The 27,160-nt window shown below is 60.6% G+C and overlaps 2 protein-coding genes across 4 annotated transcripts in view; one reads left to right on the forward strand and one right to left on the reverse strand.

The window, feature by feature from the left end:
* Positions 1-23,284, forward strand: part of PKN1 (protein kinase N1) — a 29,296-nt gene extending 6,012 nt beyond the window's left edge. For 2 of the 3 annotated variants that reach the window (XM_012758317.2, XM_012758314.3), the window contains exons 3-22: positions 1,875-2,026; positions 5,303-5,438; positions 8,931-9,076; positions 10,529-10,742; positions 11,415-11,609; positions 13,806-13,915; positions 14,010-14,153; positions 17,070-17,145; positions 17,271-17,412; positions 17,505-17,598; positions 19,664-19,743; positions 19,821-19,896; positions 19,992-20,083; positions 21,132-21,308; positions 21,587-21,649; positions 21,773-21,849; positions 22,036-22,178; positions 22,435-22,542; positions 22,638-22,718; positions 23,002-23,284. In XM_012758317.2, coding sequence (XP_012613771.2) covers positions 1,875-2,026; positions 5,303-5,438; positions 8,931-9,076; positions 10,529-10,742; positions 11,415-11,609; positions 13,806-13,915; positions 14,010-14,153; positions 17,070-17,145; positions 17,271-17,412; positions 17,505-17,598; positions 19,664-19,743; positions 19,821-19,896; positions 19,992-20,083; positions 21,132-21,308; positions 21,587-21,649; positions 21,773-21,849; positions 22,036-22,178; positions 22,435-22,542; positions 22,638-22,718; positions 23,002-23,205 — 2,510 coding nt within the window. In that variant the 3' untranslated portion in view covers positions 23,206-23,284. The remainder of the gene's footprint in view (positions 1-1,874; positions 2,027-5,302; positions 5,439-8,930; positions 9,077-10,528; positions 10,743-11,414; positions 11,610-13,805; positions 13,916-14,009; positions 14,154-17,069; positions 17,146-17,270; positions 17,413-17,504; positions 17,599-19,663; positions 19,744-19,820; positions 19,897-19,991; positions 20,084-21,131; positions 21,309-21,586; positions 21,650-21,772; positions 21,850-22,035; positions 22,179-22,434; positions 22,543-22,637; positions 22,719-23,001) is intronic. The other variant, XM_076001446.1, reaches the window with a different exon arrangement.
* Positions 23,285-23,755: 471 nt separating this feature from the next.
* PTGER1 (prostaglandin E receptor 1) lies at positions 23,756-26,795 on the reverse strand. The gene is made up of 2 exons (XM_012758321.3): positions 25,096-26,795; positions 23,756-24,572 (listed from the first exon to the last, which is right to left on the reverse strand). The coding sequence occupies exons 1-2, from the start codon at positions 26,401-26,403 to the stop codon at positions 24,306-24,308; spliced, it is 1,575 nt and encodes a 524-aa protein (XP_012613775.2). The 5' UTR covers positions 26,404-26,795; the 3' UTR covers positions 23,756-24,305.
* Between the last annotated feature and the right edge of the window lie 365 nt (positions 26,796-27,160).

Raw genomic sequence — 27,160 nt, forward strand, 5'->3', positions numbered from 1 at the left:
CACCAATACCTGGACAACACCCAAAATGCACACACTATCATAATACCTACAGGCACAGTCACACCAACACCCAGACAATACCCAAAATGCACACACTATCATAATACCTACAGGCACAGTCATACCAACACGCGGACAACACCCAAATGCACACACCAGCACCCGGACAACAGCCAAAATGCTCACAGCATCACAGTACCTACAGTCACAGTCACACCAACACCTGGACAGCACCCAAAATTCACACACCATCACAATACCTACAGGCATAGTCGCATCAACACCTGGAAAACACCCAAAATGTGCATGTATACCATCACAGTACCTAACGACAGCCACACCAACACCCAGACAGCACCCAAGATATTCACACCATCACAATACCTAAAAACTTACACACCATGACAATACCTAAAGACACAGTCTTATCAACACCCAGAGAACACCCAAAGATGTGCACACTGTTACACAAATATTAAGAGACAGTTACCCAAAGACTCTCACACAATGACACTAACACCTAGATGGCACCCAAAAACTCTTTTTTTTTTTTGAGACAGAGTCTCTCTCTGTTGCCCAGGATAGAGTGAGTGCCGTGCCGTCAGCCTCGCTCACAGCAACCTCAATCTCCTGGGCTCAAGCGATCCTCCTGCCTCAGCCTCCCAAGTAGCTGGGACTACAGGCATGCGCCACCATGCCCGGCTAATTTTTTCTGTATATTTTTAGCTGTCCAATTAACTTCTTTCTATTTTTGGTAGAGACGGGGTTTTGCTCAGGCTGATTTCGAACTCCTGACCTTGAACGATCCTCCCACCTCAGCCTCCCAGAGTGCTGGGATTACAGGCGTGAGCCCCAGCGCCCGGCCCAAGTTTGCCAGATCTCTAGAACATTTTCATCTTGCAACCCACGACTCTGACACACAGTCGCGCCAGCACTGGACGACACTGGGGAAGACTCACACACTGTCTCGTGGGTACCCAGAGAAAAGCACACACAGTCACACCAGCACCCAGACAACACCCAGGGACTTAGACGCTAGCATATGAATCCCAGACACTCTGACACATCGTCATGACGACACCCAAAGGCTTATATCCCGTCACCCAACACCCAGAGAAACACAGGGACAACAGCCACTGTGGCGAGCAATCACAGCAAACCCCATAGCGTCACGCACACAGCCACCCACGCCTGACAGACACAGTCACGTCAGCAGAGAGTCGTACTCACAATCGGACAAGGCCTGAAGATGCAACAGCACTTACACCAACACCCGGCCCTTCCAGACACGAGGGCATGTCAACAGCCGGACACTTGGGGACAGAGTGCAGCCAGCATCCAGAATCTCACAGTCATTCCTGTACCCAGGCCCCTCCCGCCCCAGTCACACTGCCCTCCAGACACCCACGCAGACACCTGGGTCTGGCTGTCCCAACACCCAGGGACCCAGACACACTCATGCCAACACCTGGAGATCTGCACTCGCAGTAATACAGGCACAGGCACACCACACAGGGGAAGCGTGTGCACCCAACACCCAGATCTCAGGCATCGTAGCACCTGGCGTCTCACACAGTCACACCCCGTGGTTCACAGATGGAACCGCTCCCACGCTCGTGGGCTCACACACAGCCGTGTAAGTAGTTGGGGGCCTCCCACGCACGGCACCAGGACACACACGCGCACACACGCTCATTCATCCTGGGTCCTGTCCCAGCCCCGAGCGGCTTCCCTGGGAGGCCGGGGTGGGCGGGCCTGCTGGGCCCTGGCGCCCCCGCCTTCCTGTGTCCCGGCGCCCAGCTGTCCCGGGTCCTGGGGGCCACGGGCGGACCAAGGTGACGGCCATGGTGATTCTCTCCCTCCCGTCCCCCCAGATGCCCCCCACTCCCCGGGTGCAGGCGGCCCTGCCTGCTCGGCCACCAACCTGAGCCGCGTGGCGGGGCTGGAGAAGCAGCTGGCCATCGAGCTGAAGGTGAAGCAGGGCGCGGAGAACATGATCCAGACCTACAGCAACGGCAGCACCAAGGTGGGGCCGCGCCGGGGCGCTCGTCACACTCGCACTCACACCTGTGCACACGCCCACACGTGCACACCTACCACGTGTGCACATAGCCACCTGCGCAGGTACACGCCTGCCCACACGTGCACACTCACCGTGTGTGCACACAGCCACCTGCACAGGTACATGCCCGCCCACACGTGCACACCCACCACGTGTGCACACAGCCACCTGCACGGGTACACGCCCGCCCACACGTGCACACCCGCCACGTGTGCACACAGCCACCTGCACGGGTACACGCCCGCCCACACGTGCACACCCACTGCGTGTGCACACAGCCACCTGCACAGGCACACGCCCGCCCACACGTGCACACTCACCACGTGTGCACACAGCCACCTACACAGGTACACGCCCACCCACACGTGCACACTCACCGTGTGTGCACACAGCCACCTGCGCAGGTACACGCCCACCCACACGTGCACACCTACCACGTGTGCACACAGCCACCTGCGCAGGCACACGCCCACCCACACGTGCACACCTACCACGTGTGCACACAGCCACCTGCGCAGGTACACGCCTGCCCACACGTGCACACTCACCGTGTGTGCACACAGCCACCTGCACAGGTACACGCCCGCCCACACGTGCACACCCACCACGTGTGCACACAGCCACCTGCACAGGCACACGCCCACCCACACGTGCACACCTACCACGTGTGCACACAGCCACCTGCACAGGTACACGCCTGCCCACACGTGCACACTCACCGTGTGTGCACACAGCCACCTGCACAGGTACACGCCCGCCCACACGTGCACACCCACCACGTGTGCACACAGCCACCTGCACAGGTACACGCCCACCCACACGTGCACACCCACCACGTGTGCACACAGCCACCTGCACAGGCACACGCCTGCCCACACGTGCACACCTACCACGTGTGCACACAGCCACCTGCGCAGGTACACGCCTGCCCACACGTGCACACTCACCGTGTGTGCACACAGCCACCTGCACAGGTACACGCCCGCCCACACGTGCACACCCACCACGTGTGCACACAGCCACCTGCGCAGGCACATGCCTGCCCACACGTGCACACCCACTGCGTGTGCACACAGCAACCTGTACAAGTACACGCTCATCCACACGTGCACACTCTCATACACACACGTGTGTATTGCACACACCCACCCACATGTACACACCCACTGCACATGCACATGCCCACACATGTACGCACCACCGTGAGTGTGCACGCATGCCTGCACATGCACACACCCGTCAGCATGTGTACAGACGCACCCACCCACCCACATGTACACCCATACCTGCGACACATGCCAGCATGTGTACAAACACACGCACATGCACAGCCACGTCTGCACGTACACCCACAGTGCCGTGCACACGAGCACGCACACCCACACGTGCACACTCATCCGCCGTGTGCCTGCACACACAGCTGCAGATCGCAGGCTGGGGGACAGGGTGCCGCCTCCAGCTGCCCCCATGGGAGGCTGGGGCGGGCTGGGTTTGGGGGCCACAGATCGACTTTGCTTGGTTTTGAGCTTCACGTAGACGGGGTCACGTGGTGTCCTCGCCCCATGCAGTGTGCGCAGTTGTTGCTCTGGGAACGCCCACCTCGGGTCAAGGATTCCCGGGAATGCCACAGCTCTGAGCTTCTGTGACTTCCGTGTCAGGGGCTGGGGTTTCGCAGTGGCGCGGCCTTGGGGGCCGGATGGCTCAGCGCCGTGACAAGGCGAGGGCTCTGGGCCGGGAACCCTGCGTCCCAGGTCTCGCCACTCACACGCAGCCTCTGTGTGCCTGGCACGCAGCAGGCGCTAACCGTAACAAGTGCGCTCGCCGGACAGATAAGAACGGACACGCCCTTAAATATGAATAGATGTCCCTCAACCTTTTTTTCATTATTGTTCCCCTAAGGGCCCTTTTCTGACATTTTTTTCCCCCCTAATCACCCAGGGTGGTAAAATACCCATAACATAAAATCTCCCACGTTAACATGTTCCAGCATACAATTTAGTGGCATCTGGTACATTCGCAATGTGGCACCTCCGTCTAGTTTCAGAGCATTTCAGCACCCCGAAAGGAAACCCCGTCCCCATTAGCCGTTGCTGCCCAGTCTCCCTCCCCGACCAGCTCCTAATCGGCTTCCTCCCTTTATGGATTCGCCTGTTCTGGGCGCTTTACGTAAATGCACGCGGGCTTTTGTATCTGGCTTCTCTGCTCGGCACGGTGTTTACGAGGCTCGTTCACTTTGCAGCAGGACTAAGTAGTTCATTCCATTTTATGGCTGAACAATATCCTATTATGTGGATGTACCACATTTGCTCTGTCCATTTATTATATAATGGACATTTGGGTGGTTTCTACCTTTCGGCCATTGTGAGTAGTTCCGATATGAACATCTGTGTACGAGTATTTGAACGCCATGCTATGAAATGTTAAAACACACACACACACACACACCAAGAAGATAAAAAAAAATGCAAAAAGAAATGTTAAACACAGATCAGCCATGTGTCTCTTTATGCCAATCTCTGCATTATACACAAAAAGGACAGAAGTTTTTCACCCCACCCCACCCCACCCCGGAACCAATCTCTGCCCCCTGGGGAGGGATGGCTCTGCCCCACTGAACGTGCGTAGAGAAGAAGATGTCATGTCTTGCGGCGTCTTATCTGAGTGTTAGCACTGCAGATATTTTCCTGCCTCACTTTGACAAAACAGAAAAGGAAAAACACACAGCACGCAGTGGACGGGAAAACCCCGCAACTGATTTTTTTGACGCTTGTGCGCGCACAGGGAGGTGGCGGGCAGTGCCCGGCTGTAGTCATACCTCGAATCCTGGACACTCACACCCAGGCACCCTCGGGGGCTCAGGGACCTTGGGGACCTCTCACCCGAGTGCACGCCGTTCTAACAGCCAGCGTGCACGCGGCGCCTGCTCTGGGCCGGGCAGGGCTCCGAGCTCTGTGCGCGGACTCGCCGGTCCAGAGGGGGCCATTCTGCAGATGAGGACGTGGAGACCCAGAGAGGTTGAGTGGCTTGCTGCAGGTCACACAGCCGTCAAGTGGCAGAGCCAGATTCAAATGCAGGGACCCCATCACTACGCCCAGGAATGTGTACAGAAGAACCCACACAGAAACCAACGCACGAACGCTCTGCCCCGTCGTCACCCAGGCCCTGCGTGGTGTGGTCTCGGCCGCGGCCACGGCCCCCCAGCCCCCCACCCTTCCTCTGACAGCCGGTCTCTGCCTGCAGGACCGGAAGTTGCTGCTCACGGCCCAGCAGATGCTGCAGGACAGTAAGACGAAGATCGACATCATCCGCATGCAGCTCCGCCGGGCCCTGCAGGCCGGCCAGCTGGAGAGCCAGGCGGCCCCGGATGAGGCCCAAGGTGAGCGCCGCGCCCTGAGACAGCCTGGCCTGCACCCCGCCTCGCCAGGCTCAGTTTCTGGCCCTGTAAAGGGTCCCTTTCTGGGACAGGGAGATAGGTATTGTGACTCACAGTACCGTGACGGGAACCCATTCGTGGCCCTCTCTGGGCCTCAGTTTCCCATTTGTCCCAGGCAAGGTTTGGACTAGATGGAGTGTTGGCAAACTACAGCCCTCAGGCCAGATGCGCCTGCGGCCTTTTTTTGTAAGTAAAGTTTTATTGGCACACGGCCATGCCCATCAACTTTTACTGTAGTTACTGGCAGCTGGGTAGTGGCACCAGCCTGCGCGGGCCAGAGAGTCAGAAATATTTTCCGTCTTGAGCCGGGCGTGGTGGCGCCTGTAGTCCCAGCAACTCAGGAGGCTGAGGCGGGAGGATCATTTGAGCCCAGGAGTTGGAGGCTGCAGTGAGCTGTGAATGAGCCATTGCACTCCAGCCTGGGTGACAGAGCAAGACCCTGTCTCTTAAAAAAAAAAAAAAACAGAAAAGAAAAGAAAATATTTACTGTCTTACTCTTTTTTTTTTTTTTTTTTTTTTTTTTGAGACAGAGTCTCGCTTTGTTGCCCAGGCTAGAGTGAGTGCCATGGCGTCAGCCTAGCTCACAACAACCTCAGACTCCTGGGCTCAAGCGATCCTCCTGCCTCAGCCTCCCGAGTAGCTGGGACTACAGGCACTCGTCGCCATGCCCGGCTCATTTTTTTTCTATATATTTTTAGTTGGCCAATGAATTTCTTTCTATTTTTAGTAGAGACGGGGTCTCGCTCTTGCTCAGGCTGGTTTTGAACTCCTGACCTTGAGCAATCCTCCCGCCTCGGCCTCCCAGAGTGCTGGGATGACAGGCGTGAGCCACCGCGCCCGGCCATCAGCCCGCGTCTGTGACAGGGCTTGGTGCATCGAGTGCTGTCTGTCTGTACTGCTCGTGTGTGTCAATATGAATGTGACTTTGACTGTGGGACCCAGGCGTGGTGAGCGTGCCCTGGTAAAGATGACGGTTCGTGTGTCACTGTGAGGGGTGGCAAAGTGTCCCCAGTTGGTGAGGCTTGTAACTTGGAGGACAGGGTGTGTGTCTTGGGGGGGTGTCACTGCAGCTGCGCGATTGTGTGTCCGTGCTGTGGGTCCCCTCGTGGGCTGCTTAGTGACTAAGAGTGATGGCACGGTCAGGTCCCTTCGCCTCAGTGTGATGGTGTAAGCCTGGGTGGCTGGGTCGCCTTGTCCCTGAAAGTCCCAGTGACTGATTAAGCACAGTGTGACAGTGACAGTGTGACTGTATTTGCAAGAGGACATGGCGGCGAGTACCCAGGTTGTCCCTGTCACTCTACGTCTGCCTTGCCAGTGTCCAGGTGAGTGCCACCCACCTGTGGACACAGCGTGACTCTCTGTGACCAAGTCCCAGTGTCTGAGTAGGGGGTCGTCACACAAAATAGTGAGACCGTCCTAGGAACCCACAGCCGTGGGTGCGATTTCCGGGTGACAAGTTTCCTGCGTGTGTGTGGCAGCGTGTCCTCGTCCCTCTCCCTGAGCCCTCGGGTGGCTGAGTCCCTGTGGCTTCACCCTGGGTGTGACACCCAGCCTTTTCCCCCTCCGACGTGGAGTCTCTGTGCCTGTGGGTGTCAGTGGCGCTGCCCTGCCTGGGTGACACGGTGGCGGCCTCTCTCCACCTGTGCCCCTGTGCCTTCGTGGGATTATGTCCTCACGACTCTCTCTGGGCTGGAGTCAGAAGCCTGGGACTGCCGCCTCGGTGTGGCCGCGCCCTTCCTCTCGCCCCCGTGCTTGGGAATGACGGGCGTTTGTGCCTTGCGACCGACCATGTCCCCCTGTCCTTGCAGGGGTGTGCTGTGCTTGAGGTGACAGGGCTGTGTCCGCATGACCACAAAGCCTGCCCCAGGTGACCGTGTCCCCGCGTGGCAGTGTGACTGCCTCTCTGCGACAGAGCACCTGTTCCTCTGCCTGCAGGTGACACTGTGCATACACCGGCGACAAAGCGGTGATGCCGGTGTGTCCCTGTGGGCCACAGTGTGACGGTGTCTCTGCGTAACAGGGCCTGTCTCAGTCCGCTGAGACAGGCTGCCATAACGAAGTCCCACAGAGCGAGTGGCACGCACGTCCTCCGCTCTGGCGGCTGGCAGGCCCAATTCCTGGGGAGGGCTCCCCGCCCGGCCTGCACGCGGCGGCCTTCTATCGCGTCCTCACACGGCGGAGACACAGCCCTGGTGTCTCTGCCTCTTCATCTTCTTCTTCATCATCATCATCTTCTTTTTTTTGTTTGTTTTGAGACAGAGTCTTGCTCTGTTATTCAGGCTGGAGTGCAGTGGCATGATCATCGCTCACTGCAGCCTCAAATTCCTGGGCTCAAGCGATCCTCCTGCCTCAGCCTCCTGGTAGCTGGGACTACAGGTGCACATCACCACGCCCAGCCAACTTTTTTTTTTTTTTTGTATTAAGAAGCAGTGACATCAGCTAACTTTTTAAAAAACTTTTCATAGGAATGAGGGTTTTTTGGTGTTTTTTTTATTATTATTTTTGTTTTAGCATATTATGGTGGTACAAATGTTAGGGTTATGTATATTGCCCATGCCCCTCCTCCCCCCTGGGACGGGGCCTTGATATGTTTGCCCAGGCAGGTCTTGAACTCCTGGCCTCAAGCAATCCTCCCGGCTCTCGCCTCTGCCCCCGGAAGTCCTGGGATTACAGGCGTGAGCCGCCATCTCCAGCTTCTTCCCCTTCTTGTAAGGCACTCATCCCACCATGAGGCCTCCCCTGCCCAGTGACTTGATCTAACCCTAATCCCCTCCCCAGAGCCCGTCTCCAAATGCCATCGCCTTGGGGATTAAAGCTTCAATATATGAACTTGTGGGACACATTCAGTCCCTAACAGTGTCCCTGTGGCTGACGCCATCTGTGTGGCAGTGTGACTGTGTCTCTGGTTGTCCAAATGCCCGTGGGTGTCGCTATGCGTGGCTGACAACGTAACCGCGTGGTAGCGGCTGTTCAGTGGGAACCGAGGTGTGTCAGCATGAGTATGACAGTGTGATTTCTGTCCCTGCCACCGGGGGCTATCTGTAGTCCCTGGGTGAAAGACGTGATGGTATCTGGGCGACAGTGACTGAAATCAAGATAGTGTGGCTGTCCCTGTGGGTCGCAGTGTGCCCGGGGCTGTCCCGGTGCTAGTCCCTGGGAATGGAGAGGGACTGTGACAACGTGTCTGTCCCTAAGCCTGGCTTGAGGGTGTGCCTCCACACCATTGCTCAGACTGGTCCTGTGTAAGAGGGACACTGTCACCCCTTGGGTGTGGGGTGACGGTGTGACAGTGTCACTGTGACCGCCCCTTGGGAGAAGTGTGATGCATCGTGGTGGTGGTGCCTCTACGGCCAGTGCCTGTGGACGGCCGCGCGTCGGGGCCGCCGTGGCGGGTGGGCTGCAGGCTAGCCTCCGTGCCGTGTGCCATGCCCGCAGGGGGTCCGGACCTGGGGGCTGTGGAGCTGCGCATCGAGGAGCTGCGGCACCACTTCCGAGTGGAGCACGCGGTGGCCGAGGGCGCCAAGAACGTGCTGCGCCTGCTCAGCGCGGCCAAGGCCCCGGACCGCAAGGCAGTCGGCGAGGTGAGGGGCCCGGCCTTGGAGGGGGCGGGGCCTCGGGGAGGGCGGGGCCTCGGGGAGGGGCGGGGCCTTAGTAAGGAACCAGCGTGTGAGGGGTGGGGCCTCATCTAGGGGCGGGGCCTTCACCTGGGGTCTTGCCTCCGCCAGGCGGGGCCGTGCTTAAGCAGGGGGTGGGGCCTCAGTGAGGGGGCGAGGTCTCACTAGGAGCAGTGCTACTATGAGGGGTGGGGCCTCAATGAGGGGGCGGGGTCTCGGTGAGGGATGGTCCTCGGTGAGGGGTGGGGCTCAGCGAGGGGACGGGGTCTCAGCGAGGGATGGTCCTCAGTGAGGGGTGGGGCCTTAATGAGGGGGCGGGGTCTCGGTGAGGGATGGTCCTTGGTGAGGGGTGGGGCTCAGCGAGGGGGCGGGGTCTCGGTGAGGGATGGTCCTCGGTGAGGGGTGGGGCCTCAACGAGGGGGCGGGGTCTCGGTGAGGGATGGTCCTTGGTGAGGGGTGGGGCTCAGCGAGGGGGCGGGGTCTCAGCGAGGGATGGTCCTCAGTGAGGGGTGGGGCCTTAATGAGGGGGCGGGGTCTCGGTGAGGGATGGTCCTTGGTGAGGGGTGGGGCTCAGCGAGGGGGCGGGGTCTCGGTGAGGGATGGTCCTCGGTGAGGGGTGGGGCTCAGCGAGGGGACGGGGTCTCAGCGAGGGATGGTCCTCAGTGAGGGGTGGGGCTCAGCGAGGGGACGGGGTCTCGGTGAGGGATGGTCCTCGGTGAGGGGTGGGGCTCAGCGAGGGGGCGGGGTCTCGGTGAGGGATGGTCCTCGGTGAGGGGTGGGGCTCAGCGAGGGGACGGGGTCTCGGTGAGGGATGGTCCTCGGTGAGGGGTGGGGCTCAGCGAGGGGGCGGGGTCTCGGTGAGGGATGGTCCTCGGTGAGGGGTGGGGCTCAGCGAGGGGGCGGGGTCTCGGTGAGGGATGGTCCTCGGTGAGGGGTGGGGCTCAGCGAGGGGGCGGGGTCTCGGTGAGGGATGGTCCTCGGTGAGGGGTGGGGCTCAGCGAGGGGGCGGGGTCTCGGTGAGGGATGGTCCTCAGTGAGGGGTGGGGCTCAGCGAGGGGGCGGGGTCTCGGTGAGGGATGGTCCTCGGTGAGGGGTGGGGCTCAGCGAGGGGGCGGGGTCTCAGCGAGGGATGGTCCTCAGTGAGGGGTGGGGCTCAGCGAGGGGACGGGTCTCAGCGAGGGGTGGAGCCTCAGTGAGGGGTGGGGCCTCAATGAGGGGGCGGGGTCTCAGCGGGGGTGGAGCCTCAGTGAGGGGGCGGGGGCTCGGTGAGGGATGCTCCTCGGTGAGGGGGGGCCTGGCAGGGGCGGGGCCTAGTTTTAAGGACACCCCGGGAGGAGTCTAACTCGGTGCGCGAGGGTAGCCTGGGGGTGGGAGGGGCAAGCCCGGGCCCGCCCCTCATCCCCACCCTGCCGGCCGCAGGCCCAGGAGAAGCTGACCGAGTCCAACCAGAAGCTGGGGCTGCTGCGCGAGGCCCTGGAGCGCAGGCTGGGGGAGCTGCCTGCCGACCACCCCAAGGGGCGGCTGCTGCGCGAAGAGCTCGCTGCGGCCTCGTCCGCCGCCTTCAGCGCCCGCCTCGTGGGGCCCTTCCCCGCCACGCACTACAGCACCCTGTGCAAGCCCGCGCCGCTCACAGGTGGGCCCCGCAGCCCTGAGACCCCCATGCGCATCTCCATTCTCCCCAGCCCTGGCTCCCATCCCACCGTCCGCTCCCGTCTCCAGTAGACAGCCCCGTGCGCCTTAGACGTCCCCCCATTTCTCCTGCTGAGTCTGGGCTCTTGTCCCCATCTCCGCTCCCCTTCACTTTCCCCGCCCCTCCCCACCTGGTTCTGACTTCTCCCTCCAACCGCAGTCCCCCAGCCCCACCTCGTTCTCAAACCTGCAGCCAGGAGCCTCTGACCGCCCCCCAGGCCAGCCGGCCTACCTTCCTTGGAGCCCTTAGCCCCTACGCCTCCAGACCAGCCCATCTCAGACCTCAAATCAGCCCACCAAATCCTGCCCTGGCCTCCCTAGTCCGACCTCGTTCCTCCTTGCCTGTCCCCGCCCTCTGCCCTGAACCTCTCTTCTGTCCCTAAACCCCAGCATCCCGGCCACCCCCCCATGACCATTTGTCTCGTATTCGCACGCCAGCCACAGACATGCCTGCCTCAGACCCCCTGCCCCACCTTGGCTGTCCCTCCCTGGCCCCTACTTGTACCATGGCTGTTTCTGGGCGCGCTTCTACCTGCAGGCCCCTCCCCCTGTGCCCCCATGTCCCCCCCCCAGCCTGGCTGCGATGTGGCCCCTGCCGAACCTTCCTCTTCTTCAGGGACCCTGGTGGTTCGAGTGGTGGGCTGCAGGGACCTCCCAGAGACCATCCCCTGGAACCCCTCGCCCTCAGTGGGGGGACCCGGGACCCCAGACTGCCGTACCCCCTTCCTGAGCCGCCCAGCCCGGGGCCTTTACAGCCGAAGTGGGAGCCTCAGTGGCCGGAGCAGCCTCAAAGCCGAAGCGGAGAACAACAGTGAGTGGACATCGTGGGCCTGAGGGGTAGGGTGGGGTGGGGTGGAGGGTCCTGGGATGCCCCATATTTGTAATACATTAAAAAATGAATATGTCACACTCATCAGGAGGACGGCTATAAAAAAAAAACAGCTAACCACAGAAAATAAAAAGTGTTGGTGAGGATATGGAGAAATTGGAACCTTTGGGCGCTGTTGGTGACAATGTGAAATTCACTTTGCAAAACATTGCGGTGTTTCTTCAAAAATATGCTCAATTTTACTTTTCTTTCTTTTTTTTTTGAGACAGAGTCTCGCTTTGTTGCCCAGGCTAGAGTGAGTGCCGTGGCATCAGCCTAGCTCACAGCAACCTCAGACTCCTGGGCTCAAGCGATCCTCCTGCCTCAGCCTCCCGAGTAGCTGGGACTACAGGCATGTGCCACCATGCCTGGCTAATTTTTTTCTATATATATTAGTTGTCCAATTAATTTCTTTCTATTTTATAGTAGAGACGGGGTCTCCCTCTTGCTCAGGCTGGTTTTGAACTCTTGACCTCAAGCAATCCACCCTCCTCAGCCTCCCAGAGTGCTAGGATTACAGGCATGAGCTACCACACCCGGCCTAGAAAAAATTTTAGCTAAATAAAAGCATAGTCTTGGCTAGGTGCGGTGGCTCACGCCTGTAATCCTAGCACTCTGGGAGGCTGAGGCGGGAGGATCACTTGAGGTCAGGAGTTTGACACCAGCCTGAGCAAAGAGCGAAACCTGGTTTCTACTAAAAATAGAAAAATTGGTAGGGTGTGGTTGGTGCATGCCTGCAGTCCTAGCTACTCGGGAGGCTGAGGCAGGAGGATCACTCGAGCCCAGGAGTTTGAGGTTGCAGTGAGCTATGATGATGTCACGGCACTACACCCGGGGCGACAGAGTGAAACTCTGTCTCAGAAAAAAAAAAAGAAAAAAGCAGAGTCTCAGAGATATTTGTATATCTGTGTTGGTAGCATTGTTCACGATAGCCAAAGATGGAAGCAACCGCGGCGTCCACCAGCAGATGAAAGGATAAACAAAATGTAATATCCAAACAATGGAATATTATTCAGGTTTAAAAAGGAAGGAAATCCTGTCACATGCTGTAGCCCGCATGAACCTTAAGGACATTATACTAAATGATATAAACTACTCGCAAAAGGACACATACTGTGTGATTCCACTCCTATGAGGTTCCTGGAGTAGTCAGAGTCACAGAGACAGAAAGCAGAATGGTGGGTGCCAGGGGCCGCGGGAGGGGGAACAGGAAGTTAGTGTTTAACGGGCACAGAGATTCAGTTTTGTAGGACGAAAAGAGTTCTGGAGGTGCATGGTAGTCATGGTTGCATGGCAGTGTGAATATACTTAAGGTCATTAACTGTACACTTAAAAATGATTATGGCAGGCCGGGCGTGGTGGCTCACGCCTGTAATCCTAGCACTCTGGGAGGCCGAGGCGGGCGGATTGCTCGGGTTCGAAACCAGCCTGAGCGAGACCCCGTCTCTACTAAAAATAGAAAGAAATTAATTGACCAACTAAAAATATATAGAGAAAGAATTAGCCGGGCATGGTGGCGCACGCCTGTAGTCCCAGCTACTCGGGAGGCCGAGGCAGGAGGATCGCTTGAGCCCAGGAGTCTGAGGTTGCTGTGAGCTAGGCTGATGCCACGGCACTCGCTCTAGCCTGGGCAACAAAGTGAGACCCTGTCTCAAAAAAAATAAAAAAATAAAAAGAATCCATTGTGTTAGTCCGAGCCATGTCAAATTGTCAAATTGTCTTTCCTTAAGGTAAAAAACAGTTGAATATCAGCAAATCGATACTTCAGTTACTAAGACTGTATCACAGTTTATGTATGAATTCTCCTTTAACGATTGGTAGGCTGTTTCTAACTGGGGCCGTTATGTAAGCGTCGCGTATATGCGTCTGCTAATGTACACCTGCCTGCCTTTTTCTAAGGTCAGTCCTTAGGAGAGTGCTGCTGGGACTTCCATATGGAATAGAAGTGAACTTGGATCCCTACCTCACACCCTATGGAAAAAAATCAGTTGGGATTCATGACTTTAATCGTCAAAGGCAAAACTTTACAGTGGCAGAACATTACGGAGGGGGAGGGGAGGATTTCTTTAAAAGATACTGGAGACCTCTCCCCCCCCACCCAGGATTTTCTGATGAACTCCCCTCAAATGCCCGTTTCAGGTGAGGTCAGCACCGTGCTTAAGCTGGATAACACGGTGGTGGGCCAGACGTCCTGGAAGCCGTGTGGCCCCAACGCTTGGGACCAGAGCTTCACCCTGGAGCTGGAGAGGGTGAGCTGTCTTGGGGGACCACAGGGCTTCGAGGAGGAGGAGTTCTGGGCCTCAGGCACCCCAAGTGATGGCCATCTTCCCTCCCCCCACCCAGGCTCGGGAGCTGGAGTTGGCTGTGTTCTGGCGGGACCAGCGGGGCCTGTGCGCCCTCAAATTCCTGAAGTTGGAGGATTTCTTGGACAATGAGAGGCACGAGGTGCAACTGGACATGGAACCCCAGGGCTGCCTGGTGGCCGAGGTACAGCCCAACCCTGAGAAAATGCTTCCTGCCTCCCCTGCTCCCAGTTTTCTAGAAGGGGAAGATAGCTTTCAGATTGGTGTGTGAACCTGGTTAGAAAAGTACATCTAATTATAGCAGTGACGCGATCTAAGACTCTAGCCCAGGCTGGTCTCAAACTCCTGACCGCAAGCGATCCTCCTGCCTCGGCCTCCCAAGAGGGCTGGGGTTAGAGGCGTGAGCCACAGTGCCGCCCGGCCTCCATGCAGAAGTTCTTACATGATCTGATACTCAAGGACCACTGAAAGAAAGGGACAGCGAAGAGAGTTGACGTCAATGGCGGGGCAGTGAAATTGTTGTTCTTGCATTAGGAAAACTGTCCCAAACCAAGCAGAGGATGGTGGTGGGTGGCCCAAGGAGCAAATTCTGAAACATTGCTACTCGCCTTCAAGGTTTACTCATAGCATTTTGTTTTGTTCTTATGCCTCTACAAAAGCACCATCTGATAGAACTTTCTACTGTTCTATTTTTTTTTTTTTTTTTTGAGACAGAGTCTCGCTTTGTTGCCTGGGCTAGAGTGAGTGCCGTGGCATCAGCCTAGCTCACAGCAACCTCAAACTCCTGGGCTCAAGCGATCTTCCTGCCTCAGCCTCCCGAGTAGCTGGGACTGCAGGCATGCGCCACCATGCCCGGCTAATTTTTTCTATATATATTAGTTGGCCAATTAATTTCTTTCTATTTATAGTAGACACAGGGTCTCGCTCTTGCTCAGGCTGGTTTGGAACTCCTGACCTCCAGCAATCCGCCCGCCTCGGCCTCCCAGAGTGCTGGGATGACAGGCGAGAGCCGCCGCGCCCGGCCCACTGTTCTGTTGTTGATGAGCCTACCTACAGAAGTTGAAGTCTGTTGTATGTGCAAATGTTTTTTTTTTTTTTTTTTTTTTTTTTTTTTTTTTTGAGACAGAGTCTCGCTTTGTTGCCCAGGCTAGAGTGAGTGCCGTGGCGTCAGCCTAGCTCACAGCAACCTCAAACTCCTGGGCTCGAGCGATCCTTCTGCCTCAGCCTCCCTGGTAGCTGGGACTACAGGCATGTGCCACCATGCCCAGCTAATTTTTTATATATATATCAGTTGGCCAATTGATTTCTTTCTATTTATAGTAGAGACGGGGTCTCGCTCTTGCTCAGGCTGGTTTTGAACTCCTGACCTTGAGCAATCCGCCCGCCTCGGCCTCCCAAAAGCTAGGATTACAGGCGTGAGCCACAGCGCCCGGCCTGTGCAAATGTTTTATATCTGAAGTGTAGCCAGTGTGACTAGGGAACCAAAGTTTTAATTTTACTTAAATTTTAACCAATTTAACTTGCCACATCTGGCACTGTAGCTCTGTGACTTGAGCACCTTCTCAAAGTTGCGTTGGAGGCTTGAGCCTATAGTCCCGGCTGCTTGGGAGGCTGAGGTGGGAGGATCACTGGAGTCCAGAAGTTCAAGACTAGCCTGGGCAATAGCAAGACCCCATTGCTACACAAAATAATTTTTTTTCTTTACTTAATTTATTAACTTTGTTTATTTATCCCCAATATTCATGTTTAACAAAATAATTTTTAAAAAATTAGCTGAGCATTGGTGGTGTGCACCTGTAGTCCCAGCTACTCGGGAGGCTGAGGCAGGAGGATCCCTTGAGCCCAGGAGTTTGGGAGGCCGCAGTGAGTTATGATGACGCCACTGCACTCTAGCCAGGGGGACAGAGCGAGACTCTGTCTCTTAAGAAGAAGAAAAAAGTCATGTTTGAATTGGGAGAATTAAACTAGACCCATGGTTTCCCTTTGTGGCCGGGGACTGGCATCACCTCAATGGCCTGTCGAGACACGGAGCGCTGGGCCCCAGCCCCAGACGTTTCTGGTCCAGTAGGTCAAGGGCAACCTGAGAATCTGCATTTCTGTCTGGCAAGTTCCCAGCTGATGCTGGTCTGCGGCCACACTTGGGCGGTCGGCACTGGGGACGCAGGGTGTGTTGGCTGGAGTCGCAGGTCCGTCCTGTCGGGTCAGACCCCTCCCTGCCTCTAGACTCTAGAGCAGAGGTCCTCAAACTTTTTTTTTTTTTTGAGACAGAGCCTTGCTTTGTCACCCAGGCTAGAGTGAGTGGCGTGGCGTCTGCCTAGCTCACAGCAACCTCAAACTCCTGGGCTCAAGCGATCCTCCCGCCTCAGCCTCTCGAGTAGCTGGGACTACAGGCATGCGCCACCATGCCCGGCTAATTTTTTCTATATGTATTAGTTGGTCAATTAATTTCTTTCTATTTATAGTAGAGACGGGGTCTCGCTCAGGCTGGTTTTGAACTCCTGACCTCGAACAATCCACCCGCCTCGGCCTCCCAGAGTGCTAGGATTATAGGCATGAGCCACCGCGCCCGGCCGGTCCTCAAACTTTTTAAACAGGGGGCCGGTTCACTGCCCCTCAGACCGCCGGAGAGCGCGGCAGTGCACGTTCCACACGTGCGCACTGTGGGCCCAGGACGAGCCGGCTGCTAAGCAGGACAGGCAGCGGCGGCAAAGACACCCGGCGGGCTGGATAAATGTCCTCGGCGGGCCGCGTGTGACCCGCAGGCCCCGGTCTGAGGACACCTGCTCTAGAGTCTAGAGGGTGGTCCGGTCACTTGCTTCTTGCTTTCCAACACGGCACCTGAGGAGGTGTGTTGGTTTGATGACCCTCTCCTGTGTCACGTGCTACTCTGGGGCTCAATTCAGTGTCACAGCGGCCAGCACCAAACCCTGCTCATGAAAGATGTGAGCTGCTCAGATCGGTTTTCCGGGAAAAGCTCGGTAGGAAGCCCGCACGCTTGCGAGGACTGACTTGGAGTAGGTGGTTCTTCCTTGGACCTCGCGATCGCAAGACACGTGGGTGCTCCCCCCTGTCCTCCTAAGGGCTCCCCGCCACCCCCCAGGTCACCTTCCGCAACCCTGTCATCGAGAGGATCCCCCGGCTCCGGCGGCAGAAGAAAATCTTCTCCAAGCAGCAAGGTGAGAGGGGGTTGTCCGGGCCAAGCAGCAAGGTGAGAGGGGGCTGTCCGGGCCCGCCCCTGGGGGGGTGGGGAGGCCAGGGGTGCTGGGGGTGTCGCGGAGGGTGACGCCCGCCCCGCCCCCAGGGAAGGCCTTCCAGCGCGCCAGGCAGATGAACATCGACGTGGCCACGTGGGTGCGGCTGCTCCGGAGGCTCATCCCGAACGCGACGGGGACAGCCACCTTCAGTCCCGGGGCTTCTCCCAGGTCTGAGGCCCGGCCTGCAGGGTAAGGAGGGAGGGCCCCGGGGGTCCCCCGCTGCCTCTCCCTGCCTCCCGGGGTGCCGGGTCCCAGACACACGTCCCTCCCCTCTGCCGCAGAGACGTGTCCGTGGAGAAGCTGAACCTCGGGGCGGACTGGGACAGCTCGCCCCAGAAGAGCCCCGTGAACCCTCCTTCCAGCCCCTCCAGCCCGGTGAGCCTCCCTCCCTCCCTCCCCCACCCCCGTTCTCTGTGGCCCCTAGGCCTGGCCTGGGTTTAGGCAGCAGCATCAGCCAGCGGTCTTGCTCCTGGCTCAGAGACCACCAGGAACTTCCTTGGGGTTGCACAGCATGTGTCCAGCAGAGCCAGGCCCCAGTTCTCTAATCCTGGTTACAAACGCGAGCCGGGGAGCAGCCCGCCTGGGTCCCCGCCCCTGCCCTGCGGACTCCCAGCTCTCCGGGACTCCGTGCACCGCCCTGCGAAAGGAGCACGTGTGAGACGAGGGCTCACGGCGGAAGCCAAGGTCGCCACGTCCTCTGGGCAAGGGTCCGAGAAAGCAGGGAGACACAGGGGGCTCCCCTGGGGCACGGAGGTGTTCCTCATCTTGATGGGGGTCAGAGGTCAGCTCGCTTTTTCCGTCGAGGGCCCTAGTAGTCAGTATGTTCAGCTCCGTGGGCCAGACGGTCCCCGTGCAGCGCGGCCTCGGAGCGGCTGCGGTGACATTCTCACGGAGGGGCACGTCCGCGCTCCAGGAAAACCGTATTGGTTAGAGCGAAACCAGTGACCGCTCGAACCACTGAAGTTTGAACGTCACAGAATGGTTATAGGTGACAAAATATTCTTTTTTAAAATTTTTTCCCCCAACAATTAAAAAATGTAAAGACCATCCTCAGCTCTTGAAGACTGTACAAAAACGGTCTGGCCCACCGGCCAGCGTTTGCCAACCCCAGGCCGCAAGACTCTGTGTTTTTGTTTTTGTTTTTTTTTTTTTTGAGACAGAGTCTCACTCTGTTGCCCAGGCTAGAGTGAGTGCCGTGGCGTCAGCCTCGCTCACAGCAACCTCAAACTCCTGGGCTCAAGCGATCCTCCTGCCTCAGCCTCCCGAGTAGCTGGGACTGCAGGTGCACGCCACCATGCCCGGCTTTTTTTTTTTTTTTTTAATTCCCAGTGATCTGCTGTCATTCCCAAAAGCCCTTGTCTTGAAAACAAAACCTAATTTTGATTTTTTTCCCCTTATACATGCTTGTGGTATAAAGAATGAAAGCTAATCCCAATGCACAGATAAGTACAGTCGGCCCTTGAACAACACAGAGGTTAGGGGTACCAACCCCCATGTAGTTGAAAATCCGTGTTAATTTTGACTCTTTCAAAACTTAACTAAGCCTTACTGATAACATAAACAGCTGATTGCCACGTATTTTATATGTTATGTGTATTACCTGCTGTATTCTTACGATACAGTAAGCTAGAGAAAAGAAAACTATTAAGAACATCATCTCAAAAAGAAAAAAAAATCTAGGCCGGGCGCGGTGGCTCACGCCTGTAATCCTAGCTCTCTGGGAGGCCGAGGCGGGCGGATTGCTTGAGGTCAGGAGTTCGAAACCAGCCGCAGCAAGAGCGAGACCCCGTCTCTACTATAAATAGAAAGAAATTAATTGGCCAACTAATATATACAAAAAATTAGCCGGGCATGGTGGCACATGCCTGTAGTCCCAGCTACTTGGGAGGCTGAGGCAGGAGGATTGTTTGAGCCAGGAGTTGGAGGTTGCTGTGAGCGAGGCTGACGCCATGGCACTCACTCTAGCCTGGGCAACAAAGCGAGACTCTGTCTCAAAAAAAAAAAAAAAAAAAAAAAAAAATCTAGAAAAAAAATTAAAGAACATCATAAGGAAGAAAAAATATATTTACTAGTCATTAAGTGGAGGTGGGCCGTCATGAAGATCGTCCTTGAGGGGTTCTCTTAGTGAACACGGCGGCCAGCTAACCACCTGGGAGGTTTGAGTGAGGACGAAGGGGGAGCCCACCAGCCTGTAAGAGAAGAGCAGTCCAGGAAGAGGGCACAGCCGTGCAAAGGTCCTGGGGCAGGAATGTGCCTGGTGTGTCCAGGGCATGGGGACGGGGGGTGGAAAGTGAGGCCAGAGGGGAGTGAGTAAAGGCAGGTGGGAAGAGAAGAGGACAGATTGCTGAGGGGCAGATCATGTGGGGCCTCAGAGGCCAGTCTGCTTTGGGAGGGGGGAATCCCTGACTCCCCTCACTCTGGCCTCCTCTGCCTGCCGCAGAGTTCCCCGGTCCGGGAAACGGCCACCACTGGTGAGCTGCCTTCGGAGACCCAGGAGACCCCAGGCCCCGCCCTGTGCAGGTGACACCCCTCCCCCAGCCCGCCACGCACCACCCCTGCCCAGGGCCCCCGACCCCACCAGTGTCCTCTCTCCACAGCCCCCTGAGCAAGTCACCCCTGAGCCTGGAGGATTTCAAGTTCCTGGCGGTGCTGGGCCGGGGTCACTTTGGGAAGGTGAGGTGGGGGGCAGGGGCTTGGGGGGCCGGGGGTCCGGGGCCCCCGGGGCCAGGGCCGGCCACAAGACCCCCTCGCTTCCCTGCGGTCCCCAGGTGCTGCTCTCCGAATTGCGGTCCAGCGGGGAGCTGTTCGCCATCAAGGCTTTGAAGAAAGGGGACATCGTGGCTCGCGACGAGGTGGAGAGGTAGGGGCCCCCCCCGGCCCTCTGGGGACCCCTGCTTGCTCTTTCGGGGAACGAGAGACAGGGCCGTCCGGTGACAGTTCTCAGAGAGCAGTTTATTCATATGCCCCCCCCAGGCCCCCCTATAAGGTAAAAACACTGTTATTGTCCCCACTCTCTGGATGGCACAGAGACGCCAAGCAGTTTGCCCAAGGTCACACAGCCAGCAAGAAGCAGGTCTGGGATTTGAACCTAAGGTCTCAGGCTCTGAAGCCTGTGCCCTTCTTGGCACCACCACACTGCCTCTGCTTTGGGGTCAGGCCCTGGGTTCAAAACCTCAGCTGCCCCCTCTATGAAAGGCGAATAATAACGTGTTCATCGCAGGGTTGTGTGTGGATTCAGTGAGAGGAGGCATCTGAAGCACTCTGCACAGTGTGTGACCCCCTATAAATCACTTGGCAGAGGCACTGAGATTGTCCCTGGTCTTCCCGACATCCTTTTGATAATCAGGACTCCAACTCAGAAAGGCTTAAACAAGTGAACGGATTTATTGGTCTGGATCAGAAAAGTCTAGGGGTGTCTGCCTTCAGGCACGGCTGTATCCAGGTGCTCAGATGACGCTTCTCAGTTTCTGCTTTCCTCGGTGTGGGCTTTGCCTGCAGTCCTCTGTGGGCACAGAGATGCCCCCCGCCCCAGCAGTTTCAGGCTCATTCACCAGCTTTTGAACACTTCTTCCTTAATAATCCCAGTGGAAATCAGTAGGACTTGGCTTGCCCATCCCTGAACCTTTAGTCTCTGGCCAGAGAGAGAGGGGCTGCTGCGATCGGTCTGGGCCTCCTGCCCGCCCCTGGCAGTTCCACCAAGAGAAGTCGAGGGGCTGTTACTAGGATGGTGGGTAGATTCTGGGGGACTGTTTAGCAGAAGAGGCTGCCAAGACTCAGAGATCTTAAGCAACTTGCCCAAAGTTGCACAGCAACGTGAGGCCCGTAACAAGATATCTGTGGATTGAGGACTTGGGGGTAGGGGGCAGCTATTCTCTGACCTCTGCCCCTCTGCCCTGCCTCCCCCCCAGTCTGATGTGTGAGAAGCGGATCTTGGCGGCGGTGACCAAGGCGGGACACCCCTTCCTGGTGAACCTCTTCGGCTGTTTCCAGACACCAGAGCACGTGTGCTTCGTGATGGAGTACTCGGCCGGCGGGGACCTGATGCTGCACATCCACAGCGACGTGTTCTCTGAGCCCCGCGCCGTGTAAGCGCGTCCCGCCACCCCGCACCGGCCCAGGCGCCTGCCTCCTGCCCAGCGCACACAGGACTCCTGGCCCTCTCCCCTCGGGCCCGCCTCCCCCCCAGCCTCCTGGAGCTCTGGAGCACGCGCACCCCAGCTCCCTGTGCGCCCCAGCTCCCTGCGCCCCTGCGCCCCGCGCGCCCCAGCTCCCCGCGCGCCCCAGCGCCCTGCGCCCCAGCGCCCTGCGCCCCTGCGCCTTGCTGGGTGGCCGGGCCTCACTCCAGCTGTCTGTCTCTCTGCAGCTTCTATTCGGCCTGCGTGGTGCTGGGGCTTCAGTTTCTCCACGAGCACAAGATCGTCTACAGGTGCGTGCGCGCGCCTGCCCTGCCCTGCCGCTGCTGCAGGGGCGCGGTCCCCGCAGGGCCTAGACGCCCCGCTCACCCCTCTTTACATCCCCCCTCCTTGCCCCCCCCGCCCGTACCCCACAGGGACCTGAAGCTGGACAATTTGCTCCTGGACACGGAGGGCTACGTCAAGATCGCAGACTTCGGCCTCTGCAAGGAGGGTGAGGGGCGGGATGGGGCCGGGGGGCTGGGCGTTAGAGCAGCGCAGAAGGAACGGCGTCCCCAACCCTACTTGGCAGTCACCCCCACTCTGACTCTGGGACGTGGCAGGCTGTGTAGACGACCCTAGGCTGGGCTGAGCGGACTCCTGCTGCCCCCATAACCCCACGCGGCCTTGCTGCCCCCAGGGATGGGCTACGGGGACCGGACGAGCACGTTCTGTGGGACCCCCGAGTTCCTGGCCCCCGAGGTGCTGACCGACACGTCGTACACACGGGCCGTGGACTGGTGGGGGCTGGGCGTGCTGCTCTACGAGATGCTGGTGGGCGAGGTGAGGCCCCGGCCGCCCCCCCACGACGCACCTCCCCTGCGTGCCCAGGGGTGGGAATCCAAATCTGCCTCGGCCACCTGCTGTGTGACTGGGGGCTGCTGGCTTCACCGCCCTGGCCTCAGTTTCCGCATCTATGAAATGGGGTACTTACTGACCCACGCAAGCCAGCACCCTTGACAACCTGCAGCCGGGTGGGGGCGGGGAGTGGAGGAGCCGGAGGAGGGGCCCGATTCACCCCCGCGCTCCCTGTGCCCAGTCCCCGTTCCCAGGGGACGACGAGGAGGAGGTCTTCGACAGCATCGTCAACGACGAAGTCCGCTACCCACGCTTTCTGTCGGCGGAAGCCATCGGCATCATGCGCAGGGTGAGGGGCCCCCACCAAGCTGGGGCGGGGCTGGGAGGGGCCCCCGGGCCCAGAAGGGGACAGGCAGATCCTGACGCTGTGTTCCCTCCTGCCAGCTGCTGCGGAGGAATCCCGAGCGGAGGCTGGGGTCCAGCGAGAGAGACGCCGAAGATGTGAAAAAGCAGCCCTTCTTCCGGGTAAGGCCTGGCGACCCCCCAGGACCCAGCCACCACCCCCTCCAAGGCCTAGGTGCCTGTCCCATTGGTACCATTTCCTTCCCCCTCCCTCCTTGCCCACCCCCACCGTCCCCCGCACTCCAGCAGCATTGACCCCCTACATCCCTGCCTCAGTTGCCCTGTGCATGAGCCCAGCCTCCCGTCGGTGATCCTCCCAGAGCCCGCACCCCTCTTTTCCTCTGCCTCCTGAGGCGTGGGCCCCCTGGGCCTCCCAGGCTGACCCTCGCCCCGCACCCGCCCGCAGACGCTGGCCTGGGACGCGCTGCTGGCCCGGCGCCTGCCGCCGCCCTTCGTGCCCACGCTGTCCGGCCGCGCCGACGTGAGCAACTTCGACGAGGAGTTCACGGGGGAGGCGCCCACGCTGAGCCCGCCCCGCGAGGCCCGGCCGCTCTCCGCCGCGGACCAGGCGGCCTTCCAGGACTTCGACTTCGTGGCCGGGGGCTGCTAGCCCCCCCCTCGCCCTGACACCCCTCCCCCCCACCTGAGAGCTCTTGGTTTTTAAAAAGGCCTTTGGGGCGTGCCCCGCCCGTCTGTCCGTGTGCGCTCGTCTCTGTGTGCGGGGACGCGGAGGGTCACGGCGGGCGGGGACTCGCGCGTAGCCGCGGTGGGGGGCGCAGGTGAGCCGCCGGCTGGGGTGGGGGGGGAGCTGCGAGGCGTGGAGGGGCGTGGGTGGCAGTGGGAGTCAGGAGCGACACGGACGCTGCAGAGGGTCACGGCGGGCGGGGACTCGGCCGCGGTGGGGGGCGCAGGTGAGCCTCGACGCCGCGGTGGGGGGCGCAGGTGAGCCTCGACGCCGCGGTGGGGGGCGCAGGTGAGCCCCGACGCCGGTGGGGGGGGGCTGCGAGGCATGGAGGGACGTGGGTGGCAGTGGGAGTCAGGAGCGACGCGGACGCTGCAGAGGGTCACGGCGGGCGGGGATTCGGCGGTCGCCGCGGTGGGGGGCGCAGGTGAGCCCCGACACCGGTGGGGGGGGGCTGCGAGGCATGGAGGGACGTGGGTGGCAGTGGGAGTCAGGAGCGACGCGGACGCTGCAGAGGGTCACGGCGGGCGGGGACTCGCGCGTCGCCGCGGTGGGGGGCGCAGGTGAGCCCCGACGCCGGTGGGGGGGGGCTGCGAGGCATGGAGGCGCGTGGCTTGGCATAGGGCTCTGGGACTGTTGGGGGAGCTCAAGGCCACGATGAGCAGAGTAGCTGCGGCAGTCCGTCCTGGCGGCGCCAGACCGCCCCCCAAAACCCTCCTCACTCTGCTCGGAGCGGAGCCCCCCGCCAGCCCCGGCGCGGCGTTGTGCGCATGCTCCTGCGGCTCCAGCTTGGCTCCCGTGCGGCCGAGCTCTCTGCGCCCTCGCGCGGCGCGTCTCGGAACTGCACCCGCCCCGGAGGCGCGCGCGGCGCGTCTGACGCCCCCGCGCGGCCGCCGAGGGTGCTGCAGCCCCGACGGGACACACCGTCCTGGGCTCCAAACATGGCGTTATTCCTCAAAGGCTCTGCACTGCGGACCTGGGCCCGGCCTAGGGTGGGCTGGCTTAGCCGTTCGGCCTCCCGGGCGCGCTTAAAAGTGGCTGAGGCCGCTGTGCCGGGAGCTGCGCAGGGAGCTGGCCTCCCAGGTGGACCAGGTGAGGCCCAGCGCAGACGGGCCGCCCTTGGCGCCAGCCCTCGGGTGCAGGAGGCGAAGCAGCTGGCGCAGCACGGCCTGGCGGAGCAGGATGTACACCCAGGGGTCCAGGATCTGGTTCCAGGACGCAAGGCGCACGGCCAGAAAAAGCGGCCGCTGCAGGGAGCTGGAGCTCCAGCCCCCGACGGCCAGCACCACCAACACCTGCGCGGAGAGTCGGTGTGAGCGGCGGGGCAGGCGGAAGGGAAGGGCAGGGGCGAAGGGTGGGGGCGAGGCTGGAAGGGGAGGGTGGGCGGAGGCGCGGGCCTCAGGGGGAGCGTGGACGGGGATCTACGTGGGAAGGGGCTACGGCGCGGAAGCAAAGGCTTCGGTGGGGGAGGGCTCTGGTCAGAAGCCCCAGGTACCCCGAAGGACGTGGGACTCAAGGGGAGAAGAGGGCGTGGGGTGGAGGAGGGCGAGGGGGTGCATGAAGCGTGGGGACTTAGAGGGACAGCGCTGGAGAGGGCCCCGGTGGATCCAAGGAGGAGGAAGAACGGGGACTGGAAGGAAGGATGGGACGTCAGAAGCAGAAGGCGAAGGCCTGGCTCTCCTGGCAGGTGCGGCCTCAAGAGGGCGGGGCGTAGGCTGGGTGAGGGACAAAGGTCCAGGTGGCCTAAGATGGGGCAGGGTGGGAGGGGCCAGGAGGGCTCGGGAGGGAGCGTGGCAGGCGGGCGGGCGCGCCCCTCACCAGCAGCGGGCTCCAGCAGATGCAGGACACCACCATGATGCCCACGAGCTGGCCCACCATCTCCACGTCGTGGGCGCGGGGTCTGCGTGCCGAGCCGCCGCCCCGGGAGCCGCCAAAGGCGCCGGAGGCCGAAGCGATGGACGAGGCGGACGAGGAGGACGCCGAGCGGGGTCCGCGCGACCCCCAGCGACGGCGGCTGTCGGGGCCCGAGGCCGAGGGGAACCGTCCGGAGCGGCGGCGCCAGCGGGCGCGCAGCAGGGCCAGGCCGCTCAGCGTGTTGCACGCGAGCGCGGCGAGGAGCGCGGCCAGGCCGAGGCCGGCGAAGAGGCCCGCGAGCAGCGCCTGGCGCCAGCCGCCCGGCGGGCCCAGGCCGATGAAGCACCAGGTGCCGGGGTACTGCAGCTCGTAGCGGCCCACGCGCGCCAGCGGCAGCAGCGCCACGGCCAGGGCCACGGCGGCCAGAGCGGCCAGCGCCAGGCGCGCGCGGGCCGCCGAGACCCGGGCCGCGTGGAGCAGCGGCCGCGTGACGCCCACCCAGCGCTCCACCGCCATGCCGCAGCCCAGCAGCAGCGGGCACAGGCCGAAGAAGACCATGCAGCCGCCCAGGAAGTGGCAGGCTGCACCGGCCGGAGCGCGCCCGGTGGCGTAGAGGCGCAGCACCAGCGCGCCCGGGATCACGTGGCCCGCCAGGTCGGTGACCAGCAGGCTGGCGACGAACAGAAGGAAGGTGGCGGCTGAGCGGCGGCGCCGCAGGCGGCCCGCGGCCTGGGCCAGCAGCGCCAGCGCCAGCACGTTGGACACAGCGCCCAGCGTCATGGAGAAGATGGGCAGCGCGGGCGACGCGCCGGAGCCCACCGACGGCGGCGCGGCCGAGGCGTTGGGGCCCCCGGGCGCCGCGCACGTGGTCGCCTCGCCGGCCAGGCTCAGGTTGAGGGGCCCACAGGGGCTCATGTCAGGTGCCGGGGGCGCTGGGTGGAGGAGAGGAGGGCAAAGTGAGGCCCGGGGAGGCCCCAGGCGGTCCCATCTCCGATCTTCAGGGCCCCTCGGACTCCACAGGTTCTTCTGCTGCTCCTCTGCCCGCCGGCGGCAACTCCAAATGACCTTGGGCACTCCTTTCTCACCGCCTCCTCCTCCTCTGCCTCTCTCCACCCATCTGCTCTGGCACCTAGCTCCCCCTCCACAGGCCCTATCGGATCCTGCCACCCCATGTCTCACCCTCACCATGTCGCCTTTATTCCAGTCCCACCCTCGACGGCCCCAGCCACGGGCACATCTCGCCCCTTGGCACTGGCTGTCTCCCGTGGCCATGTCCCGGTCACCGTGGACCCACGCTGACCCCCATGGCACTGTTGCTGTCCTCAGGGCCCCGTCTCCATGCTCCACTGTTGTCACCCAGCCCCTACTCCGATCACCTCTGCCTCAGCCTGGATGCCCATGGTTCCGCCCCACGTCCCAGCCCCAGGACCACCCCTTCCTCCGTGCCCCGGCGGTGAGGGCTGCCAGCGCGGAGGTGCCCGCAGGCCAGGTGGGAAGGGAAGGTGGACAGACGACAGACCGATGGGGGCTGAGAGCCAAGGAACACAGGACGGACAGACTGAGGCAGCCGCTGTCCCTGCATGCCCTCCTCTGCCCCCCCAGAGACCCTGCGTGCCCCAACCTGCTTACCCGGCGCTGCCTGGGGTGCCGGGTCCCCATCGCCGGCCGCTCAGCCCCTGAGCCGCCGCGCCCGCGCCCCGCAGCGCCTGCTGCTGCGCCCGGGCTCTGGGCAGGCCGCTCCCTCCCTCCCTCTTCCTGGGGCGGCTCCTCGCTCCTCCCGCCGCCCTTCCTGGCCTCCAGGGGCCGGTCCGCCGAGCCCACGCCCGCCCGCTGGGAACCTGGAGTGGCAGAGCCCCTCTGTGCTCCTGGCAGCGGGCGGGGCCGCTCAGGCCCGATCCCCCCACAAGGAGGAAGGCTCCCTGGGCGTGGGCCCGGGCCCCTGCGACCAGCTCCCAGGGTGGCCAGCGCAGCCCCTTCCCCCCAGGCGCTCGGGCTTCTGGCCTGCCTCATTAATAAAGCGGATAAAATC

Source organism: Microcebus murinus, chromosome 4, assembly GCF_040939455.1.
Source record: "Microcebus murinus isolate Inina chromosome 4, M.murinus_Inina_mat1.0, whole genome shotgun sequence".
Taxonomy (NCBI): Eukaryota; Metazoa; Chordata; class Mammalia; order Primates; family Cheirogaleidae; genus Microcebus; species Microcebus murinus.